This window comes from Hesperophylax consimilis, chromosome 4 (genome assembly GCF_061612785.1).
Source record: "Hesperophylax consimilis isolate HC1 chromosome 4, BYU_Hcon_1.0, whole genome shotgun sequence".
Taxonomy (NCBI): domain Eukaryota; kingdom Metazoa; phylum Arthropoda; class Insecta; order Trichoptera; family Limnephilidae; genus Hesperophylax; species Hesperophylax consimilis.
The window spans coordinates 33,762,346-33,778,452 of record NC_142839.1 but is presented as its reverse complement, the minus strand read 5'-3'; the positions used below and the strand labels follow the sequence as shown (position 1 = coordinate 33,778,452).

Genomic DNA, 16,107 nt, shown 5'->3' with positions numbered 1-16,107 from the left:
ATTTTTTTAACCACCCAAACAGTAGTTTCAACAAAAGCAACGTCAATAATGTTGGTATTTCGGTACGACCTTTAATTTATTTCTTGTTTTGAACCCATTAAATAATATCTAATTATATGACATGAAGCTCTCAGGCCCATGGGCAAATCTATTAACCCTAACCTTGTTACAGAAATGATAATTGAATATTTTTGGTTTGTATGAAGCACCATATACATATATATTTTTAATACGAATACCACACAAGAGTCCCAACTGCTCCCAAACGTCTGGAGCCAGTGAGATTATGGCATCCCCAATTAGGATATGTTGTGAGGCTGAAGTTAGTGGGGAGGGGAAGGAAGTGGTGAGGAATGTGGGGATTTCTGAATATGTGGGAGGGCTATTTAGATCTGGTCACCAAACACGGCTAAAACCATCTTAAACAATGTTTCCATTCTGGATGGTGGTCTTACACCAGGGAGATACTAAGAGTCGGCAGGCGATACTTACAGGGGATTGCAGTGCCACTAGATGCGAGCTCATATGTGAAGCTTATTTCATACTATCCGCTAACGTCGTCATTAAAATTTACGTCAGTCTTTTTAAATCGCTCTGCCTCGTGACCTACTGGTTTGTCACTCACCTAGTACCAGGCGAATGTAACCCGCGGTTTTGGATACCTCGTTGTATATTTTCATGTTCATTCAAGAAAAAGCAAAAAAAATCGTCTCTGTTTACAGAGCCTAACTTCTTGCAAAAAAAATATCAAAATTATGCCACTTTATGCCATGTCCAAAGAAACGTCACCCAAGGTTCTTACAATAATTCTAGGATCTTGAACGTCACCATCCCAGTGACAATTCTTTTTTCAATCTTTCTTCAGGTCGGTACGATAATATTGATTATCCCGATTTGACAGATCGTAGTTGGAACTTGGAACCATTATCATGCTGATTTTGGTGGCATTAAAAGGTAGTATCCAACACGACAACTATTTTGAACCGGAAGCGGAAAGTAACAAAAAAATAATAGACAATGCTGGGGTAAGCAGTTCTAGAAGCAGTGTCAGGGGGGCGTAAAACTTCGATAAAATATTGAAATCGAAGAAAAGACACGGTAATCTCTATGGTTTAATACGTCACATGATCAGCTACCCTAATCCACCAATGAAAAACTCTAAATGTCTATGAAAAAACTGTTTACAGATGAGTGATATACCTATGGTGGTTTGATGTCTTCAGGGGGGTATAACTCCGATCGAAAATTGAAACCAAAATATTGTGACGTCATATGATTGCCTAACCAATGAAAAACTCTGAAAGTCTATGGAATAAACTTTCACAGTTTTTCATTGGTGTATGGTATAATAAGTTGGCTCCGAATGAGAACTTTACTGTCTATATATTGGCATATCTATGGTTTTTTAGGTCCAATTTGTTTCATACGAAAAGCCCGAAGATATCGATCTAGTAAGTGGTTTATGTATGGATGTCTTCATTGTGTCGTAGAGATTTAGAATTAAATTGTTTATCTGGTTTTATCGGGATACCCGTCAGTTTGTGGCTCTCATATCTCAATCGGAAGTAAAGGCCGAGTGGCTCGTTAAGAAATTACACGTTGCCAACGCTTAATCTTCTCGATATCTCGAACACAGAATAGAACCCGTTAATGTAACCAAAAAATTGATCCGAATCTCTCTTTGTTTGTTCCGAATTTGTAACAGCCTTAACTAAACTTCACCGCAGAATTGAATCTATTTTCTTTTTCGGACCGTTTTCGTTGTACCATCAAGATATAAGCAGAGAAATGTTAAAATTCGATAATGTCATAGAAAAAAATACCACACCTAGTCGAAAACATTACCCCTCGACCACGGAGGCCATCAAGAGTGGACCAACTAGTTTCATATAAAAAGCAATGAGTTATTAATCTAGTGAGTAGTATATTTATGGGCAGTGTGAAGAGAGACTGGTCATGCATTGTACTAATCGTCGAAGTAGTCCCTTTAGCACAGGCACATCGATAAAGTGGTAATTTGTCATTGTTTTCGAGCTTGACCATAGATCGCCAAAGAACTAACAACAGTTTACATCGACTAATAATATCTTGAAGGATGTGCTTTTGATAGGTATGTACATCTTAATTTATGTTCCCAAATTCCTCTTCACTCAATATGAACTAGGGATGTCAAAAGGTTCGTTACCCATACCTCCGACCATACTGTACACACGTACTCTACGGATTTCAGATACATCACACTTGGTATTCGACCCGAACAGCTTTTACGTAATGTAATATCACCGCGTGTGAAGTCCCCGTGAAGTGCAAATTTAATTACAGCCGCCGGAGACACGTGTAGGTCGTGTAGGTACTGAACCGAGTTAGCCAATAGCCAATAAATATTCCTAAAAGACAATAAAACATCACATCCCCCGTTAAAGGCTTCATGTTCCGCGATGTTAATGTTCTGGGGAACAATAAAATAATAATACGCCATTCACCCTGAAATATCGTTAAATGCCTCCTTTCAGGGGGAAAGGCTGCGAAATGGAATCAATAAACTTATATAGATTTTTTGAAAGATGAACCTTATTATTTATTGTTGTTGCTAAGCCATATTATTTTAGCAATTTCTCTTTTACTATCAATTATTGCTAATCATATTACTTGTTGATTTTAAGAGTGAAGAATTACATATTTTTTATAGATACCTTCCTATCATAATCAAATATTAACGATAATTCTTTCTATCTGCTTCAGCTTTCTTCTGCTGTGACGGCCTCCGTGGTCGAGGGGTAAGGCTCTCGACTAGCAAGCTGGATGTCGCGGTTTCAAAACCTCGGCGTGCGCAAGCAAATTTTATTTGATGTAATCGTGTTATTTCACAAATTACTCTTTTAAAATTCTATTTTATAGGAATACTCTCAGTATCGCCCTGGTGTAAGACCACCATTCAGAATTGAAACGTTGCTTGAAATGGTTTCCGCCGTGTTTGGTGATCAGATCTGAATAGCCAGGTACTTCCCCACCTTCCTATTCTCTATCTCCTTCCCCTCTCCACTACCTTCAGCCTCACAGCATACCCAAATTGGGGATGCCATAGTCTCACTGGCACCAAACAGTTTCGACAACTTGGGACTCTTGAACGGTTTAACATAAAAATTAAAATTAAATAAGATATCGGACAAACTTATTTTGTGGCACCGTTTTAATAAAAAAATCAAAACTTAATTTTAACCACTTTTATTGTTTAAATACAACCAATATGTTTTGTAATCAATGTTTCTTCTTCAGGTTTGAATTGAAGAATGAGTAGGAAATTAGACTATGTAATTAGTGGTATCCTTTTAGATAAACCGTACGTTTTAGAAATTAGAAAGAGTGTAAATAAAAAAATTAATATTATCGATAATCGAAAAATCTGTTTAATTTGTTGCCATTGTAAATTACGCCCGAAATTATTCACGACAGTTATGGATCAACATCGGTATTATAGAAACATTTGTTTGTGTTGTAAAAAAAAACACATTACCTCCCAAGTAAAGTCAATGTGTATTTAAACCTACGAAAGAATTCCGTATTTGCTTATGCAAGTGTCACAGTGTTCCGATAGGCCGGTATTAACACATTTCCCTACTTTGAGAATAATATAATGACCTACCAACTGATATTGAAAATGTCAATAACTTTTAATGGGCCGTTGAAATAGTGCCTAATTCTTATTGCAATGTTACATACGCTACTTTGGTAAAAAAACATCGAATTCCTACAAAATTCTTATTCAATTCGAACCTTCCAAAATGATCGAATCGAACATTCTAATTTGTTGAAAATTTTGAACACTACAAAAAACAAATATTTAAACGAAATTCTCAAATGGTTTAACATATTTTAATGCCTACCCACAGTAGAACACCGAATTGGCTCCGCGCAAGTACTGTTGCTTGAAACAAACAAACTATTTTGTGTCTGAAGATTCAACTTGACTCTACCTGCCATGTAAAAGGCTGTATTTGATGTAATAGTGTCTGAAGATTCAATTTGACCCTCCCTACATGTAAAAGGCTGTATTTGCTGTAATAGTGTCTGAAGATTCAATTTGACCCTCCCTGCATGCAAAAGACTGTATTTGCTGTAAAAGTGTCTGAAGATTCAATTTGACCCTCCCTGCGTGTAAAAGGCTGTATTTGCTGTAATAGTGTCTGAAGATTCAATTTGACCCTCCCTGCGTGTAAAAGGCTGTATTTGCTGTAATAGTGTCTGAAGATTCAATTTGACCCTCCCTGCATGTAAAAGGCTGTATTTGCTGTAATAGTGTCCGAAGATTCAATTTGACCCTCCCTGCGTGTAAAAGGCTGTATTTGCTGTTATAGTGTCTGAAGATTCAATTTGACCCTCCCTGCGTGTAAAAAGGCTGTATTTTCTGTAATAGTGTCTGAAGATTCAATTTGACCCTCCCTGCATGTAAAAGGCTGTATTTGCTGTAATAGTGTCTGAAGATTCAAATTGACCCTCCCTGCGTGTAAAAAGGCTGTATTTTCTGTAATAGTGTCTGAAGATTCAATTTGACCCTCCCTGCAAGTAAAAGGCTGTATTTGCTGTAATAGTGTCTGAAGATTCAATTTGACTGCTGTATTTGCTGTAATAGTGTCCGAAGATTCAATTTGACCCTCCCTGCATGCAAAAGGCTGTATTTGCTGTTATAGTGTCTGAAGATTCAATTTGACCCTCCCTGCGTGTAAAAAGGCTGTATTTTCTGTAATAGTGTCTGAAGATTCAATTTGACCCTCCCTGCATGTAAAAGGCTGTATTTGCTGTAATAGTGTCTGAAGATTCAAATTGACCCTCCCTGCGTGTAAAAAGGCTGTATTTTCTGTAATAGTGTCTGAAGATTCAATTTGACCCTCCCTGCGTGTAAAAAGGCTGTATTTTCTGTAATAGTGTCTGAAGATTCAATTTGACCCTCCCTGCATGTAAAAGGCTGTATTTGCTGTAATAGTGTCTGAAGATTCAATTTGACCCTCCCTGCGTGTAAAAGGCTGTATTTGCTGTAATAGTGTCTGAAGATTCAATTTGACCCTCCCTGCATGTAAAAGGCTGTATTTGCTGTAATGGTGTCTGAAGATTCAATTTAACCCTACCCGCTAAGTAAAAAGGCTGTATTTACCGTAATAGTATCTGAAGTTTCAATTTAACCCTACCTGTCGTGTAAAGAGCTGTATTTGCTATAATATTGTCTGAAAAGTCAACTTCACCCTACCTACCGTGTAAAGAGCTGTATTTGCTATAATAGTGTCTGAAAAGTCAATTTAACCCTGCTTACCGTGTAAAGAGCTGTATTTGCTATAATAGTGTCTGAAAAGTCAACTTAACCCTACCTACCGTGTAAATAGCTGTATTTGCTATAATAGTGTCTGAAAAGTCAACTTAACCCTGCCTACCGTGTAAAGAGCTGTATTTGCTATAATAGTGTCTGAAAAGTCAACTTAACCCTACCTACCGTGTAAAGAGCTGTATTTGCTATAATAGTGTCTGAAAAGTCAACTTAACCCTGCCTACCGTGTAAAGAGCTGTACTTGCTATAATAGTGTCTGAAAAGTCAACTTAACGCTACCTACCGTGTAAAGAGCTGTATTTGCTATAATAGTGTCTGAAAAGTCAACGTAACCCTATCTGCCGTGTAAAGAGCTGTATTTGCTATAATAGTGTCTGAAAAGTCAACTTCACCCTACCTGCCGTGTAAAGAGCTGTATTTGCTATAATAGTGTCTGAAAGGTCAACTTCACCCTACCTGCCGTCTAAAGAGCTGTATTTGCTATAATAGTGTCTGAAAAGTCAACTTCACCCTACCTGCCGTGTAAAGAGCTGTATTTGCTATAATAGTGTCTGAAAGGTCAACTTCACCCTACCTGCCGTCTAAAGAGCTGTATTTGCCATAAGAGTCAACTTAGCCCTACCTGCCATGTAAAAAGGCTGTATTTACCGTAATAGTGTCTGAAGTTTCAACTTAACCCTACCTGCCATGTAAAGAGCTTTATTTGCTATAATAGTGTCTGAAGAGTCAACTTAACCCTACCTGCCATGTAAAAGGCCGTATTTGCCGTAATAGTGTATGAAGATTCAACTAAACCATACCTGTCTGTACAAGGTTGTATTTGGCCATATGATAATTTACTTAAATTTGCGTATTTACTTACTATAATAAATTTATAGGATTTTTTAAGCTTAAAGTTTTTGTAAAAAACATATTTGCCTCAGGATAATTGCCTTTCGAAAACAAACATTGCTAACTATAAGACGGTCAGAAATATTCATCTTCCGAATGAACTCCGTTAGCATACTTGAAAAAATACGACATCTCTAAAAGTTTTAACAAAAAGGACATTTTCATAGATAATTATTAATTAATCATTTAGGTGCCTACATTATCGCTTGTCTGAATTTTTCAAACAATCTGTTTCAATTTTGAAATCACACTTAGATTCAAAGCAAATCCAAGTTTTATAGTTCATTGAACCGGAGTTATAGACAGAAACGCAACCGCAATTAGTATTTTTAAATACTGCTTTTATTTTAATAGCCAATGTGACGTGAAGTAACTGCCTCGTCACGATTACGTTACCAGGACTCCAGAGTGGTGATGGAGGTTCACTTCGTAATGACCGACTTTGTAAACTGACGTTACGCAAATATCTGTCAAATAAGGTCGGACAAGATACTTTAAATAAGTTGAGCTGTTGAGATAAAGAAAATATTTCACACAGCAGAACTTCTTCGACTTAACTTAATACGCTTTACCTAACCGTAAATAATATTTACAGTAAAATTAAACTGTTTTCGTATATGGCAAAGAGATTGTTGATGAATTGGTTCTTTAGTAATATGGAAATTTAAGAGCACGTACTCACAACATCTTTTCAATTTAGATACTGATTTCATCACGAGATACCTGATAATTAATTGTTAATTTAATGATATCTCTCTAAAATATAATTAAATCCCTTAGACGTTATCAAACCCAAAAGGATTCATTTCAATTTCAATGGTATTATTTCATTAGAGGATTCAGGTATTTGACACATCAATATATCAGTTTTCTTAATTTTCTTACATTCTCGTATTTATACACCAATACAAAGTATAACCAATACAAAGCGGGGGTACTCTTTAGATATTAACTGTCTCACTAATTAGATTACTACACGACAACGAAGGTGTGGTAAAGCCGGCTTTAACCCTGGTTTAATACAGTTTTAACCAAACAAACGCGTGGTAATAAGTCAAGTTTTTCACTGTTCTGACCCCTAGGTTCTGCCTAAGCACAGATTTTCACGATTTAAAATATTTGTTTAATTTATTATTATATTCGAAAACAAAACGGAATATAATTTTATTTCAACAAGAGATTTAAATTATTATATGGATCGGTACCATTGACATGTCCTTGTGAAATATCATACATTTACCGGGCGGGGCTAGTACTTGCTAGCGAATTATTAGAGGTAGGGTTAAAGTTTTGATTTTTTTTAAATGACCCTATGTTGCAGCGGTAAGTTGTGAGTGCAGATTGATTAAGGTTACGAGTAATGATTTTTCAAATGACGTCAAAATTTCGAGTATTAAGTTGGGACAAAGATTATTTGATGTTTGGATAATACGGGAAATTAGTTATAGAATCATTGAAAAGCGTTAAACAAAATATTTGGCTTCTTGTCTTATCTTTCTGTAGGTTTGTAAATTACATGTCAAAGCGATGCATTAGATAAGTTAAATATACAGTGTTCCGTACAGAAAAACAGCTTTGTATGAAATTCATAATGCCCAGTCACACTTCAAGTGTTTTTTGTCTGCTTCATGTTACTATTGCATAACAAAATCTCGACTAAGAACAATGCAAAGTTATTGGTGCATTATATTCAGATGAGAGGTGAAACGAAAAAATAGGTACAATTTTTTTACCTCCAATTGTCCTCCAGCGCTCTAACTAAAACTACAGAATCCTGTCTATGCGCACCGCTTTTCGCGTTCTAATATTGGAACGTTTAGACGAGATGTTAGTAAGCAATAGCGCCTCTAATTTTATAGTTCTATGTGCGAAATAATTGAAAATAATTTGTTTTTTACTTCACATTTATGAAAATTTGATCGCCTTGAAATGTATATAGATTATATATCGAGAAGATCGCGCATTTCTTGGGTGTTTTTATAAGCCTAGAAAAATATGAAGTATCAGGTCCATAAAAAATTCTTGAATGTGTAAAATCTATATATGTGGATAATATTTAAATGTGGTTGTTGTATAATATGGAAAATTAAGTACTTCAGTACATGATGTGAAACATAACAATATATGTGCCAAAACTTCACACAGTAAAATGTAACGCGCATTCAGGTGATGTTGTTTTTTTGTTGCCGGTGTTAAAGGGGAATTATCGCCATCTGCTTAAAGAGTACGCGATTTTGCCTTATTTCGAATGTTACACGTCGAGATGGATCGCCTTATAGTACGCTTTCGAATATGCATATTTATTTAATCTCAAAGGAATCAGACATTGGTCAAGTCTGGACGAATCAGTCGTTGATGAAGTTATCATTTTCAGCACAGTTGGGAAATAATATTTAAAAAAAGATTTATTTTTAATTCTTACCTTATTGTAGCTGCCATTATCATCGTCATATCCCGAGTTCAGGGGCGCGCCCGGTCTGCCCAGAACCTTGGCCGAGTCTAGCCCCAGGTACCAGATTTCAGGGAATTTGTCGATCTCTGCCCTCTCATACTCCGTCAGCCGGCTGCCGTACACTTTGAGAACCTCTGGAAAAAAAATAAAAAATATTAGAATATTAGAAATACGCTACAACGGTGAGCACTGGCATCAGGAAATTTCCACAGATTTTCTGTTAGAGATTTCTGGATCAACGTAACGTTTATTCAACAAGTATTTTTATTCCAGGTGCAGTAACGTTATAAAGTTCTTTTTCACACCCATCAGCACCGGGTATGGGTATTGATGCCCGGAAACCATTTATTGGATGACCAAGACCTCTGCCATAGGAAACCCCAAGTGATTTGCGACGTTTGGTGACTTAGCAGGGGTGCCCGGTTTCACGCGGTGAGGCTTATCTAGGTTTTGGTGGCGGAGCCGTCTGTCCACCTCTGTGTGGCGAGCTGGATTGGGAGACAATGGTTAAGGGAGATGTTTTAAGCGCCCTTGATCTGATTTTCTCACGAAAACGGCGCTATATAAATAATTCAATCATTATTATTATTATTTAATCTCTGATGAGTAGACCACAATGCTACGGATTCCGCTTATGCAAGTGTGTAATACGATGTACCGGTACACATTTCCATACTTTTAGTATTATTTATGTGGGGAATACCAAATCCCACACAAGGATGTAACTAAGGAGCTTTGAAATTTCCTCCTTGCTATCAATATTAAGACAACCGTCATAAATATACTACCTAGTTTTTCCATACTTTCGACTTGTTCAATATGAATATTGTTGAATCCGGGTAGAAACTAGTCAAGAATAAAAATATGAGATAACGCCACCGATTCTATGAAGTATATTGATACTGACAGGGGATCACTACCCTACTCAATGTGATATATTATAAAATATTGACATGTTATTTTATGAGTTGTATAAGTTAACAGGAAAGGGTACAAAGCGGTTTTTAAGGTTTCCCAAAAATATCTATGTAAAAATGATATGAAGTTTTTGGAAAATAAAATTGTAGTCATAATTAAATATTCCTTATCATTTTTCGAGTTATCTTAAAAATACTACATAAATACTCGGAAAACTAATATTGATATTAGTTATTTATCTTTGTTAAAATATACCGAGTATAGATTTCATAGCGCCTCTATCCACAACAAAATTTTTTTTATTGAATTTTATCGTCTCGCAGATGTTTTGAATGCTAGTCTTGAGAGAATGTGACATACTTCAATCAGTGTTTAATGCAGCAGCACGGCTCATAACCGGGCTTTCAAAATATTCGCACATTTCAGAACACCTTCGTAACCTTCACTGGCTCAAGTGCCCTGAAAGAATCCAGTACAAACTGTGCTGGATGGTGTTTAAATGCATCAATGAAATGGCCCCACCCTACATCTCTGAAATCTCAGAAAACACTGGTCTGAGGCAGTCAACTCTTAGATCAGCAACATCATCAGCTGTAGGCAGACTGATAGAACCTAAGCGCAAGCCAAATACTAAGTTTGGTGATCGCGCTTTCGGTGTATCTGGGCCGAAGGCTTGGAATAAACTCCCTCCGGAACTAAGGTCCATAATAAGTCCAACAGAATTCAGGTCTAAACTAAAAACTTACATTTTAAACCGTGGTACCCTTAGATTAAATATACCATTCCTAAGAGAAAGTCCAGTTTTATTCAATTTTTCAATTAAGTCCTAAATCTTGTATCTAAATTTCGCCAATAAACAATTAGATAATGTTAATTAAGTGTTAATCTCAAGTGACCTACCAGGTAAGTATTGTACTGTATATTTTCTCCATAAATAGTTAAGTAATAACATAGATCACTGTAGAAATGTATTATAAGTTTGTACAGCGCCCTTGAGGTGATTTTGCACAAAAACGGCGCTATACAAGTCAACCAATTATTATTAAAAATGACAAAAATTCAATTCTTGGGATATTTAGACACTTTTCCAGCTTTTCTAAAAATTTCAGAAATCTACGACGGATCAAGAGTTTTTTTGTTTAGAACAACTTCGTGGAAGGATTACGTTCGAAGCTAATTATTTTACCTAGAAATTTTTAACAGAACGATTAGTAAAAATTCATTAGGCAGTAAATAATTCATGTAACCACAATTGAATTCTGTAAATTTATTAAAATTATTTATAAATCAAGTTTTTTTACAAACAGTAGGCCCTGAGGAATAAAATTTCCCTCAGTCCCAATGTCATTTTTTTGGATGCTGTGTGGAGGAAGGAAATGAAGGAAAGGAAGTTTTGATAAGGAAAAAGGTATGAAGAGTATCTGTCCAGGAGGGATGGACGTATGAATATATCGCTTCCGCTGCTGCGCAAGGCGATGTGTCAGGAGAAACCAGTAGGAGAGGTCAAAGGTCTCCCCAAACCCGCCTCTCCCGATCTGGCACGCCTCGCAGCTGGTGAGCTGATAAGTCACCTTACTTGGCGATGCCCTTGAGATGAACTATGGCAGAGGGGTTGGTTATCCAATAAATGGTTCCCAAGACGGCGGTACCTAAACCAACCTCCCAAATTATTTATAATTGTTATATTATTCCTCGAATATTCAGTGATCATCCTTTCTTCGCACTCCACGTGACAGATATATAAAGCTTCGTTTTATGTTTAGTATATCCGATCTTCCAAGCGGAATAATCTCGGGTAGGTTGCCCTGGCAACAACCTCCCTTGATCCGCTCTCATAAAAGCGTATTAATAAATGGTTACACTATCTTTCCCACAAAAAGCTTTAACCTACCACATATTTTTCTTTCGTGACCTTACAAAAACCTCATTTATCTTATTTCGTTTGCCATAAAATAGGATGGGTGAGTTTTTAGAGAAATATTTCAATAGCACGTATTCCTAGGTTCGTTTATCCAGCCGAAAACATCTACGTGAGTACTTTACTAATGCTATAAGTAACAGAAGTGTTTTATTTTTACATGCTAATTGAAATAGGCTTAATATGTTTTTACGTTGCCATTAAAAGGACACAATCATGGAGATTATTTTAAAATGTATTTAACTCTGAGCTATTAAAAATCTCAATAATGGTTATATTTATTGAAGTGCAAGATATACTAATGAATCTAAGGATCTCTTGTCTTATCGTGAAAACGTCTTTAACCATTCGGCCATTGGAACCTAATTATTATACGTCATTTTTGTCGATCTCATATTTCAAATTTAATATTATCTTTTTTTGTACTAGGCAATTCACCCTAAAGAGTGTGCTTTGTGCAATATTATCTTGCAACTAATTTTTCCCATATTCTTGGCAGCATCTTTCTAATGAATACCAATTTCTAAACAATTGGTTTGTAACCTAGATAGTGTCTTGGATAAACATATCGAATAAATGGAACACCTAGTGACTTTTTTTACAAGTCTAACTTAATATTCAATTTTAATTGGAATCCCCATCAATGTAATATATTTGTCTTAGAAGCGGTAACCAGTTTTTAACTCAAGCTAATTTTATCCTTGTATAAAAATTTTATTTTAAATTTTAACCCAGACTTTGTGTCAACAAACAAAAATCAAATAACCATTTCGCTCTTAAAAAATATTAAATAGTCCGTGCACGCCAACGACAGATAAGCACTAATTTCAAAGAGCTCATAATAATTATAGTTAGATGTAAGATTACAATAATTATAGTAAGATGTAAGATTACAATAATTATAGTTAGATGTAAGATTACAATAATTATAGTTAGATGTAAGATTACGATAATTATAGTTAGATGTAAGATTACAATAATTATAGTTAGATGTAAGATTACAGTAATTATAATTAGATGAAAGATTAAAATAATTGTAGTTAGATGTAAGATTACAATAATTATAATTAGATGTAAGACTACTATAATTATAGTTAGATGTAAGATTACAATAATTATAGTTAGATGTAAGATTACAATTATTATAGTTAGATGTAAGATTACGATAATTATAGTTAGATGTAAGATTACAAGATCCTAAAAGTTTTAAAGATTCGTAATACTTACGATTTCTTTTTGTAAACGCGATACTTATACGCAGATATCATAAAATTACTAAAGAAAAACGTTAATGGGCGGGAATTTGTTTTTTATATGGTTTAGATTTCCGTAATATTATTATCAGGCTTTTACCACGTAAACGTATGAAATAGATATGCAATATTTTGTCAACAAAATAATCAACGTGTCTCGTGTTTGTGGCTGAGTAAAAATACATAAAATCTGTTTTTACCGGAAGACATCTTATTTTATGAAGATATTATTCTAATATGTGGCGTATCTCATGAAAAATCTCCCGTGTCAAAATGAGAAAATGAGCCTATGCTTATTTTTCCGACCACCGAATCTGAAAACAGAATTCTATTTATGCTTCGGCTTACTCGTATGATATTATGTGAGTGAAGAATGCATACATTTCAGTAATGTCTTATTTTTCCGCCGATTCGAAGCCTTATTTCAAAATCATAATGGTCAAAGGAAAGATATCATCAAATCATTTTTAAATACAGGGTTTTCCAATAAGAGGTGTTATTTTGATATTCAACCGTAGATGATCAATGGTTTCGTTGCTTGTGTGGCACGTAGCGCCGTCTTGTTGAAAGTAAACGTTGTCCAAATCAATACCATCCCATTCCGGCCATAAAAAATCATTAATAATCTCTCGATAGCGCAATCCATTCACCGTAACTGTTGCTCCAGCCTCATTTTCGAAAAAGTAAGGTCCAATGACTCCGCCGGACCATAAATCCACCAAACAGTCACACGTTAAGGATAGAGAGGCTTTTCAACAATAAACTCTTGGGTTTTCCGAGCCCCAAATGCGACAATTTTGCTTGTTGACGAAGCTACCGAGGTGGAAATGGGCCTCATCACTCAAGATGATTTGCATTTGATTCACTCAGGTGAATTTTAATAATTTCAATGCGTTGTTGAAGCGTGTGTCGTTCCATTTTTATTAATGACGTAGTTTAAACTTGTCAAATGTCAAAAAATGACAGCTTTAAAAGTAACATCTACCGAAATAGCTGGCTATTAAAAATAACACCTCTTATTAGAAAACCCTGTACATCTATGTGAATTTCCATATTGTTTTTTTGACAGAAGCAATAAATTACTGAATGAGTGAAATGGAATCTTGGAAATGACAATTAACTTACTCTCCGACACCCGATCGAGTTGAAACTCGGCAGAGACCCTCGTTGTTGATGACGATGCATTTTAGCAACTGATTGATGTTGATATTGGCGGTACTCACGCACACACACGCGCGCATAAATTTTTTCAGAAATTGGATGACACTTTATTTTTAAAATTACAACAGTTGCTAAGAAATAAACCTCGGTACTATCCAATTAGGATTTGGCTGAGACGTTAGCGGTATTGATTCCAATCTCTGGGGAGGAAGGTTAAGTCCTTATTCAAACCAAAAAAAAATCCTTTTGAAATGACTTCTAGCCGGCCCAAGAGATGACGCAACTTGGTCTAAAATTGAAAATATATATATTTTTTAAACCTAGTTTTTACTGGTATATTTCTTAGGTCGATAGAAAAAATATGTTGATGGAAAATAAATTACTAAATAAACAATCCTCAAGGTTCTGCGGTTTTTATACATTTGTTGGCAAATAAATTAGATTGTGTTGAATTAATTATCGATGTTCGATATTATTAAGCCTCTCTTCGTGGACCAATTAGGTGGAAGAATTATTATTCAATGTATTTCGGTACTCTTTCCTGTTCATGTTGCCAAGTCAAAATTTGAAAATGCCTTCGAATGGTGACATATCTGGCACACATTAAACTAGTAGAATCAATGACGTTACAATATATCAAGATGTAACAAGTAAAAAAACACTCCGTTTCCAGTAAATTCTAAATTCAAAAGTTGCTCATGGATGACAAAAATAAACATTCAAAAAATATACGTGTATGAACGGAATAAACGATATTTCGAGGCGACAAGCGAATTAGTCAGCGCCGCGCAATAATAGAGCAACGACAGTTTGCAAATGGCCGTGCTTCTTGTTGACACTCGGAGTCCCTTCTGATTTTTATGTTGTTTTACGTAAAAATTGGAAGGCATATAAATAAACAAAGTGATTAGACTATTTGAACAGCGAAGTTTAGTTGGTGCAAGCAGTGACTTTGTAAATTGATTCTTGCGCATCTAGAACACTGCGTGTTTTCCGAGTAATTAAAACAGGGCATTTTGGCACTTTTTAAAGATGTTACACTTCCCTTTCTAGCCCATACAAAAAAGACACCCAGGAAAAAACAATTTTCTACATCGAATTAATTTTATATTGCATTCTAGACGGTAAAAGCTATGTCTGATTATTTTTAAAGTTTCGCTACATTTAGTATTAACGTAAACATTTACTGTCAAATATGTGTAATTTATTAATAAGAAAATATTATTCAAAGAAAATATGTTGCTCACTCAGTTCTCATAAAGAATAATAAAATTATATTTACATATAGACATAGCTACTCCTTTCGAAAACATATTTTGTTTTTTAAATAACAATTTTGTGAAAGTTTCGATTTAGAAAAGGGTTGTCTCTCAGCGAGATTTCTGTAGGTAAATTAGTAAGTTGGCTGTGGTTGTCTATTTCGCTCATTTTACGGGTCAGAGATAATCAGGGTGAAATACCTAAAAGCTCCACATTTTACGCAAAGTCTAGCCTCTTAAGGCTAATTACTTAGACATAGCGCACGACCTTACGTGACACGTGACAGACGAAAATCGGAAGTACTCCAACTGACGTACTTTTTGCTTGCCACTTTGAGATCTCTAGAGCGTGTATATTGTAACGTCATTTATGAAAATTTTATACAAATATAGTACAGAAGTATTTATAATGCATGGATGGTACTAAAAATTCTCCATATTTAGAAATGAATTAATGAACATCTCGCACCAACCGAACACTCAAATTCTTAGATTGCTTTGATTCAACACATGATTTCTTTAAAAATTCAATAAATAATAATGTAATCAACATTTATTTTATAGAGTTCGGGTACAACTACCAGTAAAGATATATATTTTTTTAATTTTCATAAAATAAGTCTTTTTGCTATTCTTAGCCAGAAGGTTCAACAAATTTAATAATTATTTATTTATACATTGTCGGGAAATCGACCGTTTACATTTAATCAATTTGTAAATAAGTATTACATAGTAAAATAAAACCAATTATGGATTTCCTCCTTGTGACTTTAACTGAGACCGCATAATATGGAATAGGTTATTTAAATTTGTGAGAAAGGAATATGAATAAAAAAAATTATACAAAACAAAACATTAAAAAGAGAGTTACTAAAGTGTCTAATTAGTTTCTTGGTAAATACATCCATTGATATAAATACTTTTGGTTAATTGTTGCT

The 16,107-nt window shown here is 35.0% G+C and overlaps 1 protein-coding gene across 1 annotated transcript in view; it reads right to left on the bottom strand.

The window, feature by feature from the left end:
• Window positions 1-16,107, bottom strand: part of Dyrk2 (Dual-specificity tyrosine phosphorylation-regulated kinase 2) — a 131,588-nt gene that overhangs the window by 83,442 nt on the left and 32,039 nt on the right. Inside the window, exon 3 of the mRNA XM_089631437.1 lies at window positions 8,631-8,794. Within this exon, the coding sequence (XP_089487563.1) occupies window positions 8,631-8,794 (164 nt within the window). The remainder of the gene's footprint in view (window positions 1-8,630; window positions 8,795-16,107) is intronic.